Source organism: Phacochoerus africanus, chromosome 2 (assembly GCF_016906955.1).
Source record: "Phacochoerus africanus isolate WHEZ1 chromosome 2, ROS_Pafr_v1, whole genome shotgun sequence".
NCBI lineage: Eukaryota > Metazoa > Chordata > Mammalia > Artiodactyla > Suidae > Phacochoerus > Phacochoerus africanus.
Window position 1 is genome coordinate 148,497,546 of NC_062545.1, and position 16,761 is coordinate 148,514,306.

A 16,761-nucleotide genomic window follows, 5' to 3' on the forward strand; every position below is an offset into this window, starting at 1 on the left:
GCCATGAGTTGTGTAGGTCACAGATGTGGCTCAGATACTGCGTTGCTATGGCTCTGGGTAGGCCAGCGGCTACAGCTCCAATTTGACCCCTATCCTGGGAACCTCTATATGCTGTGGGTATGGCCCTCAGAAGACAAAAAAAATTTTTTTTCCATGTTCTTCAATTATGCAATATATGCATTATGGCTAGAGTTACTTGGAGGGGAGGTGAAGCTACTTTTTATCCATTTTATAAAATAGCAGTGTTCTTTAGAATACAAATGAAACAATCTTAAGATATCTTTACAATTGAAAAATATACTAATAGTCAAAAAACATACCTGCAAAAGGATGCCTATTGTAATTTTTTTTTTCCAGTTGGTCACTTTAAGTTTCATGTCTGTACTCCAACTACGGTCTTTTTTTATAGCTAAGCATCAGGTAGTAGAGATCACTACCACAGATCTCATACTCCCTGAGTATTAACTCAACAGACTTCCTATCTTATCATTTAGCTTAATTTTTTCTCCTATGGTCCAATCCACTTTTCCTTCCTTCTGCTTTTTCACATTCTCTGTAATAGACACATTTCAAAAGAAGAGAAAAAGAAACAGTTGTAGTTGCAAGATGTAATACATGTAATAAATAATTTTAAAATGTCTTGAAACAGAGAAAACAGATCCTTTTTTGACTCCCTAATGAAGGTCTTACACTTCTGAGAGATTCATTATCCTCTCCCATGGTAACAGACACAATTTATATTGAATAGCCTTTAATTTTAGGCATTATATACTGATCGCTATTAATTTCTATGGAACTTACTACCCATTACACCTTTAAGTAAAATAGTTTATGGTAAAATGCAATGTTGAAAAGTTCTCAACTCTTATAATATTGCAATATTAATAAAATATGAGATGGCTAAACAATGTACAGCGTCAAATCAGTATGATAATCTGCCTCACTTATATGTTCAAAGTACCAATTTCTAAATTTTGAAGGATTGGTCAAATCGTCCAACAGTTCTTAATTCTCTAATAATTCTAATCTTGTGTTCAGGGGACTGCCTGCACTTCCTTTACGGTCCTTGCCACACGAACTCACCAACCTCTCTTCTGTTCTCTTTCCCAGAGAACAGTTAGGACACTGGGCAGACAAGATGGAGGAAAGCTACCTGTGCCCATGGAAAGCACCCGTCCACCACGGACAGCCCAGCACCATGACCTTCAGCAGCTTAATCTGATCAGCCCATGCCTAGACTAGTGGTTTGATTTCCAGCTACCCTTTGTGACCTGAACTGATAGCTGATCCTAAAAAGCAAGGTGTTCATATCTGAGTTGTAAGAGACTGGTGACAATAAAAATTCCCTACATTTTACAAGTCACAGCACATATAAAACACACAACTACCACCTGCTCTCACAAACCAACAGAACCGTCAACAACACAAAGCATTTATTAATGGACATTTCACATTTAATAAATTCAGAGCTACACTTCAGAGAAGCAAGTCCTAAATACAGTAACAAAAATACTTCAAAGCACATGCCAGGATTTAAACCTACCGACAGTTTTCCTTAAAAATATCCTATTCAATTTATTGTCAAGCACATATTCAAGAAGTTACACTTACAACAGTCCTCCCCTCTCACTAAGCCACTGCAGGTGTATCCTTCCACTGAATTTCTTCTAGTAATACATGTCCCCTGCCACTACGCTTCCAAAGTTTGATGGCTTACATGTTTCTTTCTCACGAAAGGAAAGCATCCATCTAACTTGTTCCATGAACCAAGTTTTATTGTCTCCTCTGAAGAAAGATCAAAAATTACTCAAAGAACTATTCTTCCTCCAAAGTGTCTTAACCATGCTCCCTGCCTACCAATGTCACTGCCATTCATCATTTTCACCGTAGAAAGAATATACAACTAAATGTTCCCCATTGTTATTATCTCTCTAACTCAACATAAATTCCAAATGGACTAGTTACAGAAATTAAGGTTTATGTTTACCTTTACCCCAAACCTCCCATTATTTGACAATTACTCAGAAGACAGTGCAATATGCAGTATATGTAATGCTCTTCACCACTGGTCTCACGTTAACTTCCTGGCTTTACCTGCTGACTACATTTCTGTCTCCCTTTGTTCGTGCTCCATCTTAATCTGGCACCTTACCTACACGTACGTGATGCCTATGCTTTACTCTCACAGGTTCTCCGCACTTACTGTTCCTTTTGACTGAAACCCCTCCCTCCCCAGACCTCCTAATTCCACAGCAAATATAACACCATGAGGTCTCTGTAACTTGCACCAAGCATCAACGGTATTGTTAACACACTGTAACACAATGTGCTTAAAATGTTAGAAACATTCAAACATCGGAGTGTCTACCAAATTTCAGATCCTATGCCCTTCTAGGAGGTTTAGTTTATTCTAGCCAAACTTAACCCCTTTTTTGTCTTTTTGTCCGCCCCGCAGCATATGGAGTTCCCAGGCCAGGAATCAGGTCCATAGTTGCAACTTATGCCACAGAAGAGGCAATGCTGGATCCTTTAATCCACTGTGCCAGTCCAGGGATCGAACCTGCATCCTGACACTGCAGAGATACTGCTGATCCCTTGTATCACAGCAGGAATCACCTAACTTAACTCATTTTAAAAGAACAGGAGGCATTTATAACCATTCTATTCCTAAGCAGTTAAAATGGGCCAAGTATCAGAATGGATTAAAGAGACCATAACCTTATAAGCCACCTCTAACTAGAAACAGACATTACCAAATATGGTTGAAAATGTATTAATTACTTATTTTCCAACAAAACACACACAAGGTAATAAGAGTGGAAGATAATTAAACAACTTTTGAAAATAACACTTGGGTCACATATAAGGAGCCCTCTAGAAGGTCAAAAGCAAATGAATAGGTACTGCTTCCTGGGCAGATAACCTACTCTATCAGTAGGTTATTTGGTGTGTCTTCACTATTTGGGTAAGAATGGCACTCTCCCCTAACTCTCTCAACATTTTAAGTGGGTGTGGAAGTAGGAGCCTAACTTAAACCAGATTGTGAAGCAAAGCAGGTAATTGGGAAATAAGTATTATATTACATTATATTATGAAAGTGACCTATGCTCTGAAAAAAATATTGCTGAGAGAAATTTTAGAACATTTAAATAAATGAAGAGATATATTTCATTCATGGGTCAGAAGTGTCAATTCTCCCCCAAATTTATCTATAGATTTAATGTAATCCCAATCGAAATCCCATCAGGTTTTTTTTTTTTTTATGTATTTATTTTTGGTCTTTCTGCTATTTCTTGGGCTGCTCCCGCAGCATATGGAGGTTCCCAGGCTAGGGGTCGAATCGGAGCTGCAGCCACCAGCCTACGCCAGGTCCACAGCAACGCTGGATCCGAGCCGCATCTGCAACCTACACCACAGCTCACGGCAACGCCGGATCGTTAACCCACTGAGCAAGGGCAGGGACCGAACCCGCAACCTCATGGTTCCTAGTCGGATTCGTTAACCACTGCGCCACGACGGGAACTCCCCCATCAGGCTTTTTTTTAAAAAACAGAAATTGTCAAACTGATACTAAAAGTCATATGGAAACACAAAGGATCTAGTCTAGCTCAAACTATTCTAAAAATGAAAATCAAAGTTGAAGAGCAAACATCACCTGGCTTCCCCTGACCTCTGCTGATGAAGCTGAGCATGTCAAGGGAAGGCAGTTTACTCAGGGGATACAGATACCCTACCCCAACATGAGCTGGGAACAAAAGTGGGAACAAAATGTGCAAAGGCCAACCCTCATGGAACTTACATTCTAGTAAGATTAAGGCAGAATGAAATAAAATATATTCACAAATGAACTGTATAAATTACAGCCTAGGAAATATGAAAAAAAGAAATACTATCGCCTGGGGGAAATATTATAAAGCATCTTGCCAAAAGTAACCAATTTTTACTATTAAACACTCACTAGCAATAATCAAAGTGTTTTTTAAAAAAAATATTCTTCAGGAGTAACAAAAAATTAAGATGCTCAAATTAAACCCAATCACATCTTTTTCCTTTTCTTGCAGTAAAAAGAGATAGGACTGCTTTAGAAAGAATACCAGAATAATAAAATATTATACTGTGGAGTTTCCGTTGTGGCGGGTTAAGAACCTAACTAGTATCCATGAGAATGTGGTTTCGATCCCTGGCCTCACTCAGTGGGTTAAGGACCTAGCATTGCTGTGGCTATGGCAGAGGTCAGCAGCTGCAGCTCTGATTTGATTCCCAGCCTGGGAACTTGCATATACTGCAGGTGCAGCTCTAAAAAAAATAAATAAATAAGAACGAAAGAACAAAAGAACGAAAGAAAGAGAGAAAGAGAGAAAGAGAGAAAGAGAGAGAGAGAGAAAGAGAGAAAGAAAGAAAGAAAGAAAGAAAGAAAGAAAGAAAGAAAGAAAGAAAGAAAGAAAGAAGAAAGAAAGAAAGAAAAATAACTCTTACACGGTAATAAGAAATATTTAAAGATAAAACATTGAATGCTATTCACTGGATAAATTATATTAGCCAGCCACTTCCCCTCTAAAACTACCTCGCAAGCTAAAGCAGTCTATACCATCCATGTAATTACCAGTAGAATCCAGAAGCTCCCAGAGGAGGCTACCCAGGTAAGCTTTAAAGCCCATTAAAGGTAACAAGTAGAGGGATGCCAGTTACTAAATGGAAGCAGAGGACACTGCCAGACATACACACCATGCCTGTGTGTCTGTGTAAGAAGGTACTGGGTGCTAGCTAGTAGTTTTTAAAGTTAAGTCTCATGTTTTCCAGGCCCTGATCTCCAAACAATGTAATAAAAAAAAGTTTAATATTTAATATCATTGAAGAAATGAATTCATACAGATCCTCTTAGGATGACCTATTGGTTATGTGGCTAATGAGTCAACACATCTACTCCTGTATACGTGTCTCCAGCCCTGAGTCCACCAGATTCAGCCAGAGAACCAAACAAATGAGATAATGAATCTAAAGCATTTGTGTCTGACATAATATTGATAAATATTACTCAGAGTAAAAATGTAATAATGCATGCTGAATATTCTTGAATACTGGAATGAATTATTTTAAAATACTGCTCAGACAAGAAAGACTTAGTGAAAGTGACATAATGCATAGACAGTATGTAAAAGGCACTAAAAGAAGGGTTGTTAAATCCCTTGATTTTCAAGGAATAATTATTATTCACAAATGGAGTAAATGTCACTAAAAGATGACAAAACTAAAAACATTAACAAGTGTAGAACACCACAGTGTTGATAATATGAATCGAAGATATTGAAATACATAGGAATAAAGAACACAGTTGTCTCTCTCTGTATCCTGCACAAATAAGGTTCCCTTTTTGACAAGGAAACAGGACCACAAGAAACATGTAAACATGCACATATTCTCTTTCACATTCGCACACACACACACAAACACACACAATTTACATAAGGCTCAAGTCACAGACATTTTTCTCTCTCCTATGTTTGAATACTTAAAAGCATGTTAAACAATAAAATGCCAGAACTATTCAAAGAAATAACTAAGATATTATGGAAAACAATCATCACAAACTGTATGAAGAACCCAAGAGCATAGAATTAATTCAAATTTCATTTCTAAATAACAAGTTCTATGTTAGCTTTAGGTTTAAATTTGGGAAATACACTAGTAGTGGTTGACCTGAGTTAGCCCTGTTGAGATTTGGTGGCTGATTAAAACAAACAAATGACGACTGCTGAATTTATCCTATCTGCTGAACACTGACTATACGAGCTCTTTAAAAAGTTAGTTCAAGACTTAATCATGTTTGAATCTCATGAGGTTACCATGGTGCCTACTATAGTGGGTACCTAGTAAATATTTGTGGAAATGAACTGGGAATCAGTCAAGTGGATGATTACAACCAAAGTATACAATTTAAACACCTCTCCCCACCAAGAGAAAAAAAAAAATTGCACTGATTCCAAGAATCCAAAAGTAGAATGGCCACATCAACATCAGGAATTTCTGCAAAAACTGCCAAGAATCAGGAAAACCTATTTTATTTTCTCTTCTTTGACTCTGCTTCTGATGGTATCCACACGGAGATAAAGAATAATAAAAGCAGTCATAAAAAAGGAAAAAGGAAGGATAGTAGAAACAAAGGAAAATTACCACACAAGAAAAGCAGCTTATCAGGCAATGAAATAAAGAACCAAAAATCATTCAGTATTTACAGTTAAAATATTCTTTGCTTGCAAACAAAGCACCTTCAAGATATTAGCACATTTAAAAGTAGAAGTGGCTTTTTTTTTTTTTCCCCAAAAGAAAAAAATATAACACAAAACATTTGCTCAGTGCTGGAGAACTCCAAATATAAAAAGTTCAAATGCTGTAAAATGATCCAACAAACCACAGTAAGTTAGAGAAAGAAGTAACCATCAATGCCGAAGAATAGATAATTGTGAAATATTAGAAATTCAGGAGATAAGCAAAAAATATTCGTGACAAGGAAATAAATTTTAAACTGTACTCAATAATAAGCATAAACCTGTACTTTCTATATTCTAAGTTTTACTTATCAATCATTTAACATAAGAATAACCAGCCACAAAGCAATGTATAACACCTCAAACTGGGTTTGAGGTCAGAGGGCCCCAGATTCAAACACAAACTCTGCAAAGAACAATGATGACTTAAGGCAAATTACTAGCATGAGCTTCAGGCTTCTCATTGTAGGTGGAGGTAACACCAGCCCACCTTGGATGGCGGGTATGTGCACGAACACTGGGAATGTCATCTGATACAAAAGGAAGTCAAAAAGCAGCACTACCATTATCATCACCTATACCCAAAATGTTCATTTCCTAGATCACTAACAATGACAACCTGTTTTTTTTAAAAGGTAAATTTTTGGAGTTTCCCTTGCGGCACAGTGAAAACGAACCCAACTAGTATCCATGGGGATGTGGGTTCAATGGCTCAGTGGGTTAAGGATCTGGCATTGCCATGAACTGTAGTGTAGGTCACAGACACAGCTTGGATCTGGCGTTGCTGTGGCTGTGGTGTAGGCCAGCAGCGGCAGTGGCAGCTCCAATTAGACCCCTAGCCTGGGAACTTCCATGTGCCACGGGTGCGGCCCTAAAAAAAAGAAAGAAAGAAAACAAAGGTAAATTTTCATTTGCATTTGAAATAAAGCTACCAAAATTGTTTTTAGATTATTTTGAGTTTAAATATTACAGAACTGTAAGACAAAGTAGTATGTCTTCCTCAGTATTTTATACTATTTTAGATGAAAATGACATAAAAACAGCCACTTTAAGGTAAATAATTCAGTGGCATTTAGTACACATTATTTGTGCAACCAACTCTGCTTAGTTCCCATCCTGTTCATTACTGCAAAGGGAAGCTCATGCCCATCAAGCAGCCGCCCCGAATCCCTGCTCCCCGAGGCCATGAGAGCCATCCTCTACATTCCATCTCTATTAACTTAGTCTGAGTTCTTCCAAAAAAATAACATCATAGAGTGTATAACCTTTAGTTCTGGCTTCTCTTACAAAACACGGTATTTTCAGTGTCCATTCATGTTTATCATGTATCGATATTTCATTATCTTTACAGTGAATACTCTTCCAATGTATGAAGACACCACAATTTCTTTAGCCACTCATCCACTGAAGGACACCTGGATTGTTATCAGCTTTGGTGACTGTACATAGTGCAGCAATGAACATGGGTATATGTTCTCTATTTTCAATTCCAAATTTATTTGGGACTGTCTTAATTTCTCCTTCATTTTTGAGCAACAGTTTGACCAGATACAGAATTTTATGTTGAAAGTTCTTCCTCTTTCAATTTTAAAAATGCCACCCGACTTCACCCTGACCTCTAAGGCTTCTGATAAGAAGTCTGCAGATTTCTCATCATCTTACTGAGGACCCCTAATCTGACGAGTCCTCTCTCTTGCTGCTTGCAGGATGTTCTTGTGGGCCCTTGAGTCTCAACCATTTGATTACAACGACTCTTAGTGTGGATCTCTGCATTTATCATTCTGGGGTTCCTGAATGTGTAGATCTGCATCTTTTAATCAAATTTGGGGAGTTAATGGCCATTGTTTCTTTAAATATTCTCTCTGTGCTTTCTCTCTCCTCTGCTAAGATTCCCATTATGTGTACCTTAGTACATTTGACACTACCCCACAATTCACTTAGGATCTATTTATTTTTCTACATTCTTCCTCCTGTTCCTCAGAATGGATAATTTCAAGTGGCCTACATTCAGGTTCACTGATTCTTTCTTCTGCAAGCTTAACTGAAACTCTTTAGTAAGTTTCTCTTTTCATTTATTGTACTTTTAGCACCAGAATTTCTTCTCATGTCTTTTTATGACTTACATGTTTCTAATGATACTCTCTATTTGTTAATACAACATTCTCCTGCTATCTTTTAGCAAGTCAGCTATGGTTTCCCTTGGCTACTTGAACATATGTGAGATGGAGGAGTCAGTGTTTACCTAGGAAGTCCAATGTCTGGGCTTCCTCAGAGACATTTTCTGTTCATTTCCTCTACGAATGGGGCACACTTTCTTTGCATGCTTTGTAATTTTTTGTGGAAAACTGGACATTTGAGTATCATAATCTGGTAACTCAGGAAATGAGGGGAACTCTTCTGGGTTTTTGTTGTTGTTGCTTAATATATGCTGCAGCCATCTATATTTACGGACTTTCCTGATTTTTTCTGACAAGCATATATGATCTCTCAGGTATTTCTTACTTTTGCTTATGTTCATCCAGTGTTTGAAAGAGATTTCCCTGCATGTGAGGAGAAAGGGAGGAGGGAGGAAGGAAAGGAAGGAGAGAAAGGAAGAGAGGAAGAAAAAGGGGGAAGGGAAGAGCACCAGAGGATAGAAAGAAAAAAGCAGAGCCTCTCCTGGCCTTTGCAGATGAGGCTCTGTGCTGTGGACTTCGTCACTAGCCAGGCTGTTACAACTCTGCCTCAGCCTTCACTCCTGCCTTCACTGAGCCTAGAGATGGAGAGAAGCAAAAGACCTTCTCAGGTCATTTGGGGCATGCATCCATCTCTGGCCCTGTAGATGGCTTTCAAAATTCCTCAGGTAAACCAGGGCACTTTCGATTCTCTCCCCATCTTTTCCTGCATGAACTGGACATCTAGACTGTGTGTCCAAACTTAAATCTCTCCCTGGCTACTATAGCTGTTCCTCAGCCTTACATAACAAGAAACACCTGCAGTTTCTCAGCTTTTCTTCCTTGAGCTCCAAGAGAAAGACAAGAAAACTGGGTCAGTCCTTTAAGTAGGCCCCAGACAGGTGAGACAGACCAACTCAATTCTTTGCAAGTAAGTCCTGTTCTACATCCTTAGGAGCCTGGGTCCAGAGTTCCAAATTGGGAGCATGCTGCTGCTGTCTTCAAGACAAGCCCCACAGTGGGGAGGGGGTGGGGCAAGGGCAAGTGAAAACAACAAAAACCTTTCCTACTACTTTCCGGTTGCCTTTTCATGGACTCAACAATCACCTGGATGTTGTAAAACTGTAACTATTTCCCAGAGTTCTGATGAAGTTAGCGCTGCCGATTTTTGCTTGATTAGTGAAGCTGCCTACTCTGTCATCACCATAGCCTTTATTTTTGAATGATACAATCAATACACAGAAACGAATCTCTGCTCAGCCCAAATACCACAATATAAAATAAGTTAAAACATAATCCAGGATCTATACTGTATTCTAAAAAAGAAAAACCAAACTTACACCTAACTTACCTGGCTTTCTGGGGATTCTTTTCCCAAAACTAAAGCTTACCTTGTTTTCTACAACACACCTTCCCTCTACCATGCTACTACTTTTAGGCTCAGAGCTTTTTAATGATTATTTTTTCAATTCAACTAGGAAAGAATAGCCTTTTCAACAAATGATACTGGGACAACTTGGTACTGACATGCAAAAGAATGTGAAGCCACATCACATGCCATACACAAAATATAAAATGAAAATGTGTCTGAAAGTAAGAGCTAAAACTATAAAACTTCCAGAAGACAATATAGAAGTAAATCTTTGCAACTTGGAGTTGGCAAATCATTTCTTAGATACAACCCCAAAACATAAGCAACATAAGGAAAAAAAAAAACAAAAAACAGATGAACTTGGACTTCATGAAAATTAAAACTTTTGTGCATCAGAGGACACCATCAAGAAAGGAAAAATACGACCAACAGAATGAGATGATATATTTCCAAATCATATATATCTAACACAGGACTTAAATCCAGTATATAGAAAGAACTTCTACAACTCAGCAGTTGAAACAAATAACCCAGTTTAAGAGCAGGCAAAGAATTTGAATAAATACTTCTCCAAAGACATACAAATGCCAAAAAGCACATGAAAAGATGTTCATCATTACTAGCCATCAGGGAAATGCAAATCAAAGCCACAGTGAAATACCATTCACACCCACTAGGACAGCTCCAATCAAAAAGGTAAATGACAAGTGTTGAACATGTGAAGGAAATGGACCCTCTTATATTGCTGGTAGGAACATAAAATGGTGCAGCCAAGAATGAAAATAGTTTTCCAATTCCTCAAAAACATGGAATTACTATGTAATCCAATAATTTCATCCCTAGATATACACGCAAAAGAAATAAAGCCAATGTCACACAAAACTTGTACACAAATGTTCATAGCAGCATGATTTATAATGGCTTAAAAGTGGAAACAACTCAAATGTCTATCCATGTGATATATTGCACAGTAGACTATCTGGCAACAAAAAGAAGCTAAGGGGAGTTCCCCTGTGGCACAGTGGAAATGAATCCAACTAGTATACATGAGGATGTGGGTTTGATCCCTGTCCTGGATCAGTGGGTCAGGGATCTGGCAATGCCGTGAGCTGTGGTGTAGGTCACAGACGTGGGTAGGCGCCCATGTTGCTGTGGCTGTGGTATAGGCCGTCAGCTCATGTTCCAATATGAATGTACCTTGAAAACATGATGTCAGGTGAAAGAAGCCAGTGACAATGAGCCACCTATTGCATGATTCCCTTCATGTGAAAGGTTTGGAAGAGGCAAATCCAGAGACAGAGAGAAGGTCAGTGGTTGGCTGTGGCTGGAGTAGGACAGGGAAGGGGCAAGAACAGGAAATGACTGCTATATATATTCTGAGCTTTTTTCTAGAATGTAAAAGTGTTCTGAAACTAGGTGGGGATGATGCTGTCATAACTTTGTGAATATACCAAAAACAACTGAAGTACATACTTTAAATGGATGAATTTTATGTATGTGAAAAATATCCCAATAAACTGTAAAATAATTTTTTTGGACAAGATTATTTCAAATAAAGAGTTCACTGTACAAATGTCCATGTATAAAGAGAAGATTTAAAATCTACTCTAAACTTCTCCACTTTCAAACAGGCTCCAAAGTATTATTATGAACGTCCATTTAATTTTTCAATGTTTTCCCTCTTGTCAAGGGTTCACTGACACTTCCTACTATCATCATGCCCATCTGTAACAGCACCACCCACTCTCTTCCTAATACATTGCTTCTGTTCCACAATGGACTGAAAGGCTGAATAAACAACTCTTAAAAGCAAACTAGCAAGGGCTAAAGCCCTGAATGAAGGTTATGGGGAGATTAGCAAACATCAGTTACCATTTTGGATCACAACTTTTGTTTTAGGTGCTCAAAGTTCCTTTCCTTAATTATATTTTAAGGCCATGGAACCAGATTTCTGACCTTAATGACTGTGTTTAGAATATAATGCAAAGCATGACTTTAGATGAATGATATTATGCTTCACACAAAATGTGTAAACACCAGTTGGGTTTTACATGTGTCTAAATACACATGCATTATATACAAACCATAAGAGAGCACATTTTATAATTATTAATATGTATATGTGCGTGTTTATGGGTGTATATATTTGTATTCATACACATACTTCCAAGCATCTAGGGAATGAATAAAAATCTACCCTGAAATCATATCCATTGTATTACTACAAGAAAATTAATATGCAATCACATAACACTATTTTCAAAAACAAAATTGAGATATGTTTTCCTGCATTTATGTTAACTCTAAAATGATAATTACATTAAGCAATGATTAAACTGAATTAAAAGTGTCTTACTAACCTCTTATTGTAAGCTTGCTGTATAGCTGAGAGTTCACTTCCTTGTCCCGCTGAAAACGCCGAAATTCATCAACTGCTTCCCTCATGATAGTAACAGCCAAGACAAATCCCTATAAAACAAAATAAAAGAAAGTATTTGAGAAAACTGGACTTTAAAAAAGGGAAAATTCTTTTACCATTTAGTTTTATTTTTTCCCTTTAATTTATACTAGTTCTAAAACATACAATAAATGAAGACAGAAAAAAGACAAAAAGTAACAAACAGTACAAAAGGAACACAGTAATGCATAAAGATTTACAATTCTTACTATACCCAAAAACATTTTTAAGATTCATATTTTAAGTACTAAAATTTCTGTAATGTTAGACCGCTATTATTAGAAAATAGAAAAAATAAACAGAAGTTTTTTTTCTTTTTTCTTTTTACGGCCACATCTGCAGCATAAGGGGTCATTTTGGAGCTGCAGCTACCAGCCTACACCACAGCCACATTTGTGACCTACACTACAGCTTGCAGCAACCCCCAGATCCTTAACCCCCTGGGAAAGGCCAGGGATTGAACCTGCATCCTCACAGGCACTATGGTGGGTTTTTAGTGCACAACAGGAACTCCCTAAACAGCACTTTTTAATGAGGGCATATATAGCCTACAGAATTTCTGGCACAAGCACATCAGGAGTAACATACAATCGGACTGATCATTACAGCAGTAACTGAGAACAATTAGAAACAACCTAAAAGTCTCCTTTCCCAGGAGCATGGACAAATCAATTGTGTATATTCATACAATGAAATACTTTAAAGAAGAGAAAAATGAATGAACTAGTAGTTATATATGTGTCCACACGAATCAATTTTATAAATCAATGTAATGCCAAAAAGGCATGTTGCAAAAGCATGTAAAGATAATCATTACATAAAAATTTTAAAGCATGAAAAATATATCTTCTTTTAATGCTACAAACATAAGAAGCAAAATTACTAAGACATACATAGCAATAAATCTCAAATTCAGAATTATCTCCAATGAGAAGAGAAGTGGGAGAAAAGGAGAAAAAGTCACCTATATTCCCTCTTTTTGTTTGTGTGGCTTTAAAATCAACTGTGTTCCCTTTCATGTGACATGTGCCATACACACAGACACACATCCCCACTGCACTCAGGGTGAAAGCTGAGAGCCCATCCCCCTGCAGACCCTTTACAACCACAGTCCCTGGTCCACGCAGTCTGGCAGCGCACCAAGCACCTGCAGCCCCAAAACTTCTGTAGCTATGGTTCCCTCTGCCTGCAGCGCCTGTTCTGTCTAGGGCCCGTGCACTCTCTCCTACTCTCCAGATGTCATTCCAGTGCCACTCTGCAGAGGGGACTTCGCCGACAAGCCTATTAAAACAACCCAGTCATCCTCTATCCCTCACCTACCCTGCCTTGTATCTTCTTCACAGATTTATGGCAGGCTTCCTGGCATCATGGATCTATTTAAATTGTCTTTCTCCCCCAGAACAGAAGCTCTACTAGGATAGGGCTTTGTCTTATTCGCTGCTGAATGAATACTGCTTCGACAAGTGCTGGACACAAACAAACTCAATGCTGGCTGATCAAAGAATTTCATTCCATACATGGTTTAACCCACTTTTCCCCATTTATTCTAATATACACACCTTTAGCATTATTTAGCATTATTAAATACTTTTTCTAAGCATCATTTTCAAAGCCACATGGTAGCACAACATTCTGACATATACATGGCATATAACATAATCCATTGTTAGACAATTGACTTTTCAAATAATTTTGTCATCAAAAATATAGACATTAAAGGCATTCTTTAGACTTTGTCACCTATCATTATTTCTTTAATATAAATTTCTCAAATAAAAATGCTGAATCCATTTTAAGGTATTTTATATATATTCCCAAACTACCCTCCAAAAAGATTAGACAGGGCAGTTCCCACTGTGGCTCAGCAATAACAATCCAGACTAGTATCCATGAGGAAGCAGGTTCGATCCCTGGACTCGCTCAGTGGGTTAAGGATCTGACATTGCCGTGAGCTATGGTGTAGGTCATGGACGCAGCTCAGATCCTGTATTGCTATGGCTGTGGCCCCAAGCCTGGGAACTTCTATATGCCACAGGAGCGGCCCTAAAAAGCAAAAAAAACTACACAGATTTGTTTACACTAACAGTGGATAAGTATCTCAGCTTTACATCATCAGTACAATGTCTCTTTTAATCTGGCAACTTAATAAGTGGAAAAGGTATTCATTTATTCAGTAATTCTGTATTTATATTACACATTAAGTTGCTTTCACTGTCAGATCCTCACTACCCTAAAGTCTACACGAGCAGAACAGGAAGAGGGAGAGGCTGGTTCAACCTGTCCGGTAAACCTAATTTCTGCCCCCTCTTCTAGCCCTCCCTGCTGCGTCTGAGAGAACAGGAATGTGTAGGTGGTGTGGCTGCACGAACCAGAGCAGATCAACTCAAGAGCACACTGCTCAGATTTCTAGCTCTGAAGGCAGGGCCTCAGTGGGAAACCTGAGTGCAGCTCGGCTCTCTCACTAAAGGGATCATTTCACTGTGTTTTTGTGCCCAGATAATGCTGGTGATCTGCCCAGAAGGGAGCAAACCAGAGGGAAGAATTCTTTTTTCTAGGTGAAAACAAGGAAGGAGACATACATTTTTATCTATATAAACTGAAAAATTAATGAAAACTATCAGCAAACAGCATAAAAATATCAAGATAGCATGTCTGAAATGGAAATATTCAATGACAAACAGCATTTGCCTTTCAAAAAATGGTGCATAGCAAGGTGTCAACCAGAAATGGTCAGAACTTCTCTGAGATGCTTTAGAACTGTCACCACAAGCCAAGGGTAAAAAAGTGCCCATCTGTCAGGATGTCAGAGTTACTGAGCAGACCCCACAGACCCTCATCATCACTCCCAACAGCTGCAGCAGCACAGCAGGGAGAAGCCAGTGAAGGTGCTCTATCACCTCCAGCACCCCCAGAAAACACACTGCCCTCACACCCCTGGAGGGCTGCAGAGGGCCCTGTAAAACCTTTTATCAAAAGTTCAACGACGCAGCAACAATATCACATTTTTAAAATCTTATCAATTTATCTTATGACCGTCTCAACTCAAAACTATATTTTAAATATTTAATAATTTAACTTAATTTCAAAAATCTTTGCTTTTACCAGAGGAGCCCAGTAGGTGTAGAGATAGCCTATTTTCAATGCTGGTACAAACTGTGAGCAGGATACTACCAGAAAATAGAGATTCAAGAAAAACTTGAATTGTTCATATAAAACCTAAAAAGAAAAAGAAAAAATTAACATAGTCTCGTCAAAGAAAATCTTTAATACCTTAATTAAATGATTAAAATCAGCATAATATCTAACTAAATTTCCATCAATGAGACTATGCTGAGTCACAATAAATTTATGAATTTTGACAATGGTTTTCCAATAATTAAACCATAGGAGAGGTAAGTTTATCCCCATATTATACCTAAAATAAACTGAAAAAAAAGACGATTAAGACTTTTAACTATGTTAAAATTGTCCTGTAAAAATTTATTTTCTTGTATGCAATTTTACAGTTTTCCACACTCACTTCTATAAATCTTTACATTCACGTCAAACCAAATGAGACAGCAAAACCTTCCTAACGTTAGTAAGTCAGTATATGCACATATACAAATGTATCTCTTTATATCAACTCAGAAAATCTTACGGAAAACTGGTGCTAATCTTATATTTATGAAAGGGTAAACAATAAAATATGATAGCCATGTTTACTGAATGGGGACATCCTGGTAGCTTTAAAATTTCCAGTGAACAAGCAAACTATATATAGGTATAAATTCACACATTAAAAAATTAATCTCCCATATTTACTTCCCTAAAAATATAAGAAATGATAAAGCATAAAAATGTGTAAATTACAGACCAATTTTCAGGAAGACAGCTACCTGAATATTCTTCAGACTCTTAGTAGTTGGCCTTCAACAATATTTTCAAATAGAAACCAAATAAAAATCATTATTCAATAAAATCTTTTCAGAATGCAAGTCCTGTAATTTTTTTGTTTAATTCAAATAGAATTATCTTTAAGAAAGAATATGTAAGATCTAGTATATTAATAGACTTCTATTCACAAATGCCTTAAATTATTAGATTTAAACTGAAACTCAAACTGGAACAAAACTCATGTTTATAGATGAAAATAACTTAAATAGCACACCACAATTATAGTGAAACTTACAAACCTGCAAATTGCAATCAAAATCTCCTGGGATGCCATGTTTTTATGCAACTTGGAAGGCATAGAAATTTTAACAAGGGCAGAGCAATAGGTTAAGTACTTATTGTTGACTTAGAGAGACGGGAACTACAGTTTTTATATAATGAAGTTATCTACATCATTCCACAGTTCTCTGTGTGACTGAAAAATCAGTTACGTTGATAACACGTTTATATTCATAATCATGTTCAACTTGCTGTCTAAAAATGTTTTGAATCATTTCATAAATTAATCTCAGCAGGAGAGAAAGCTCTCTTTTTCCTCAGTGATTTCTTTAAAATCTCAGTTAGCATAAATTATAT

At 37.4% G+C, this 16,761-nt stretch overlaps 1 protein-coding gene across 4 annotated transcripts in view; it reads right to left on the reverse strand.

Annotated features, from left to right (window-relative positions):
- ATP9B (ATPase phospholipid transporting 9B (putative)) overlaps nucleotides 1–16,761 on the reverse strand; it is a 196,314-nt gene that overhangs the window by 158,548 nt on the left and 21,005 nt on the right. For 2 of the 4 annotated variants that reach the window (XM_047766914.1, XM_047766915.1), the window contains exons 4-5: nucleotides 15,352–15,465; nucleotides 12,152–12,260 (exon numbers count right to left, since the gene is read on the reverse strand). In XM_047766914.1, coding sequence (XP_047622870.1) covers nucleotides 12,152–12,260; nucleotides 15,352–15,465 — 223 coding nt within the window. Of the gene's footprint in view, nucleotides 1–12,151; nucleotides 12,261–15,351; nucleotides 15,466–16,761 lie in introns of those variants that run through there. The other 2 variants (XM_047766916.1, XM_047766917.1) reach the window with 1 other exon arrangement.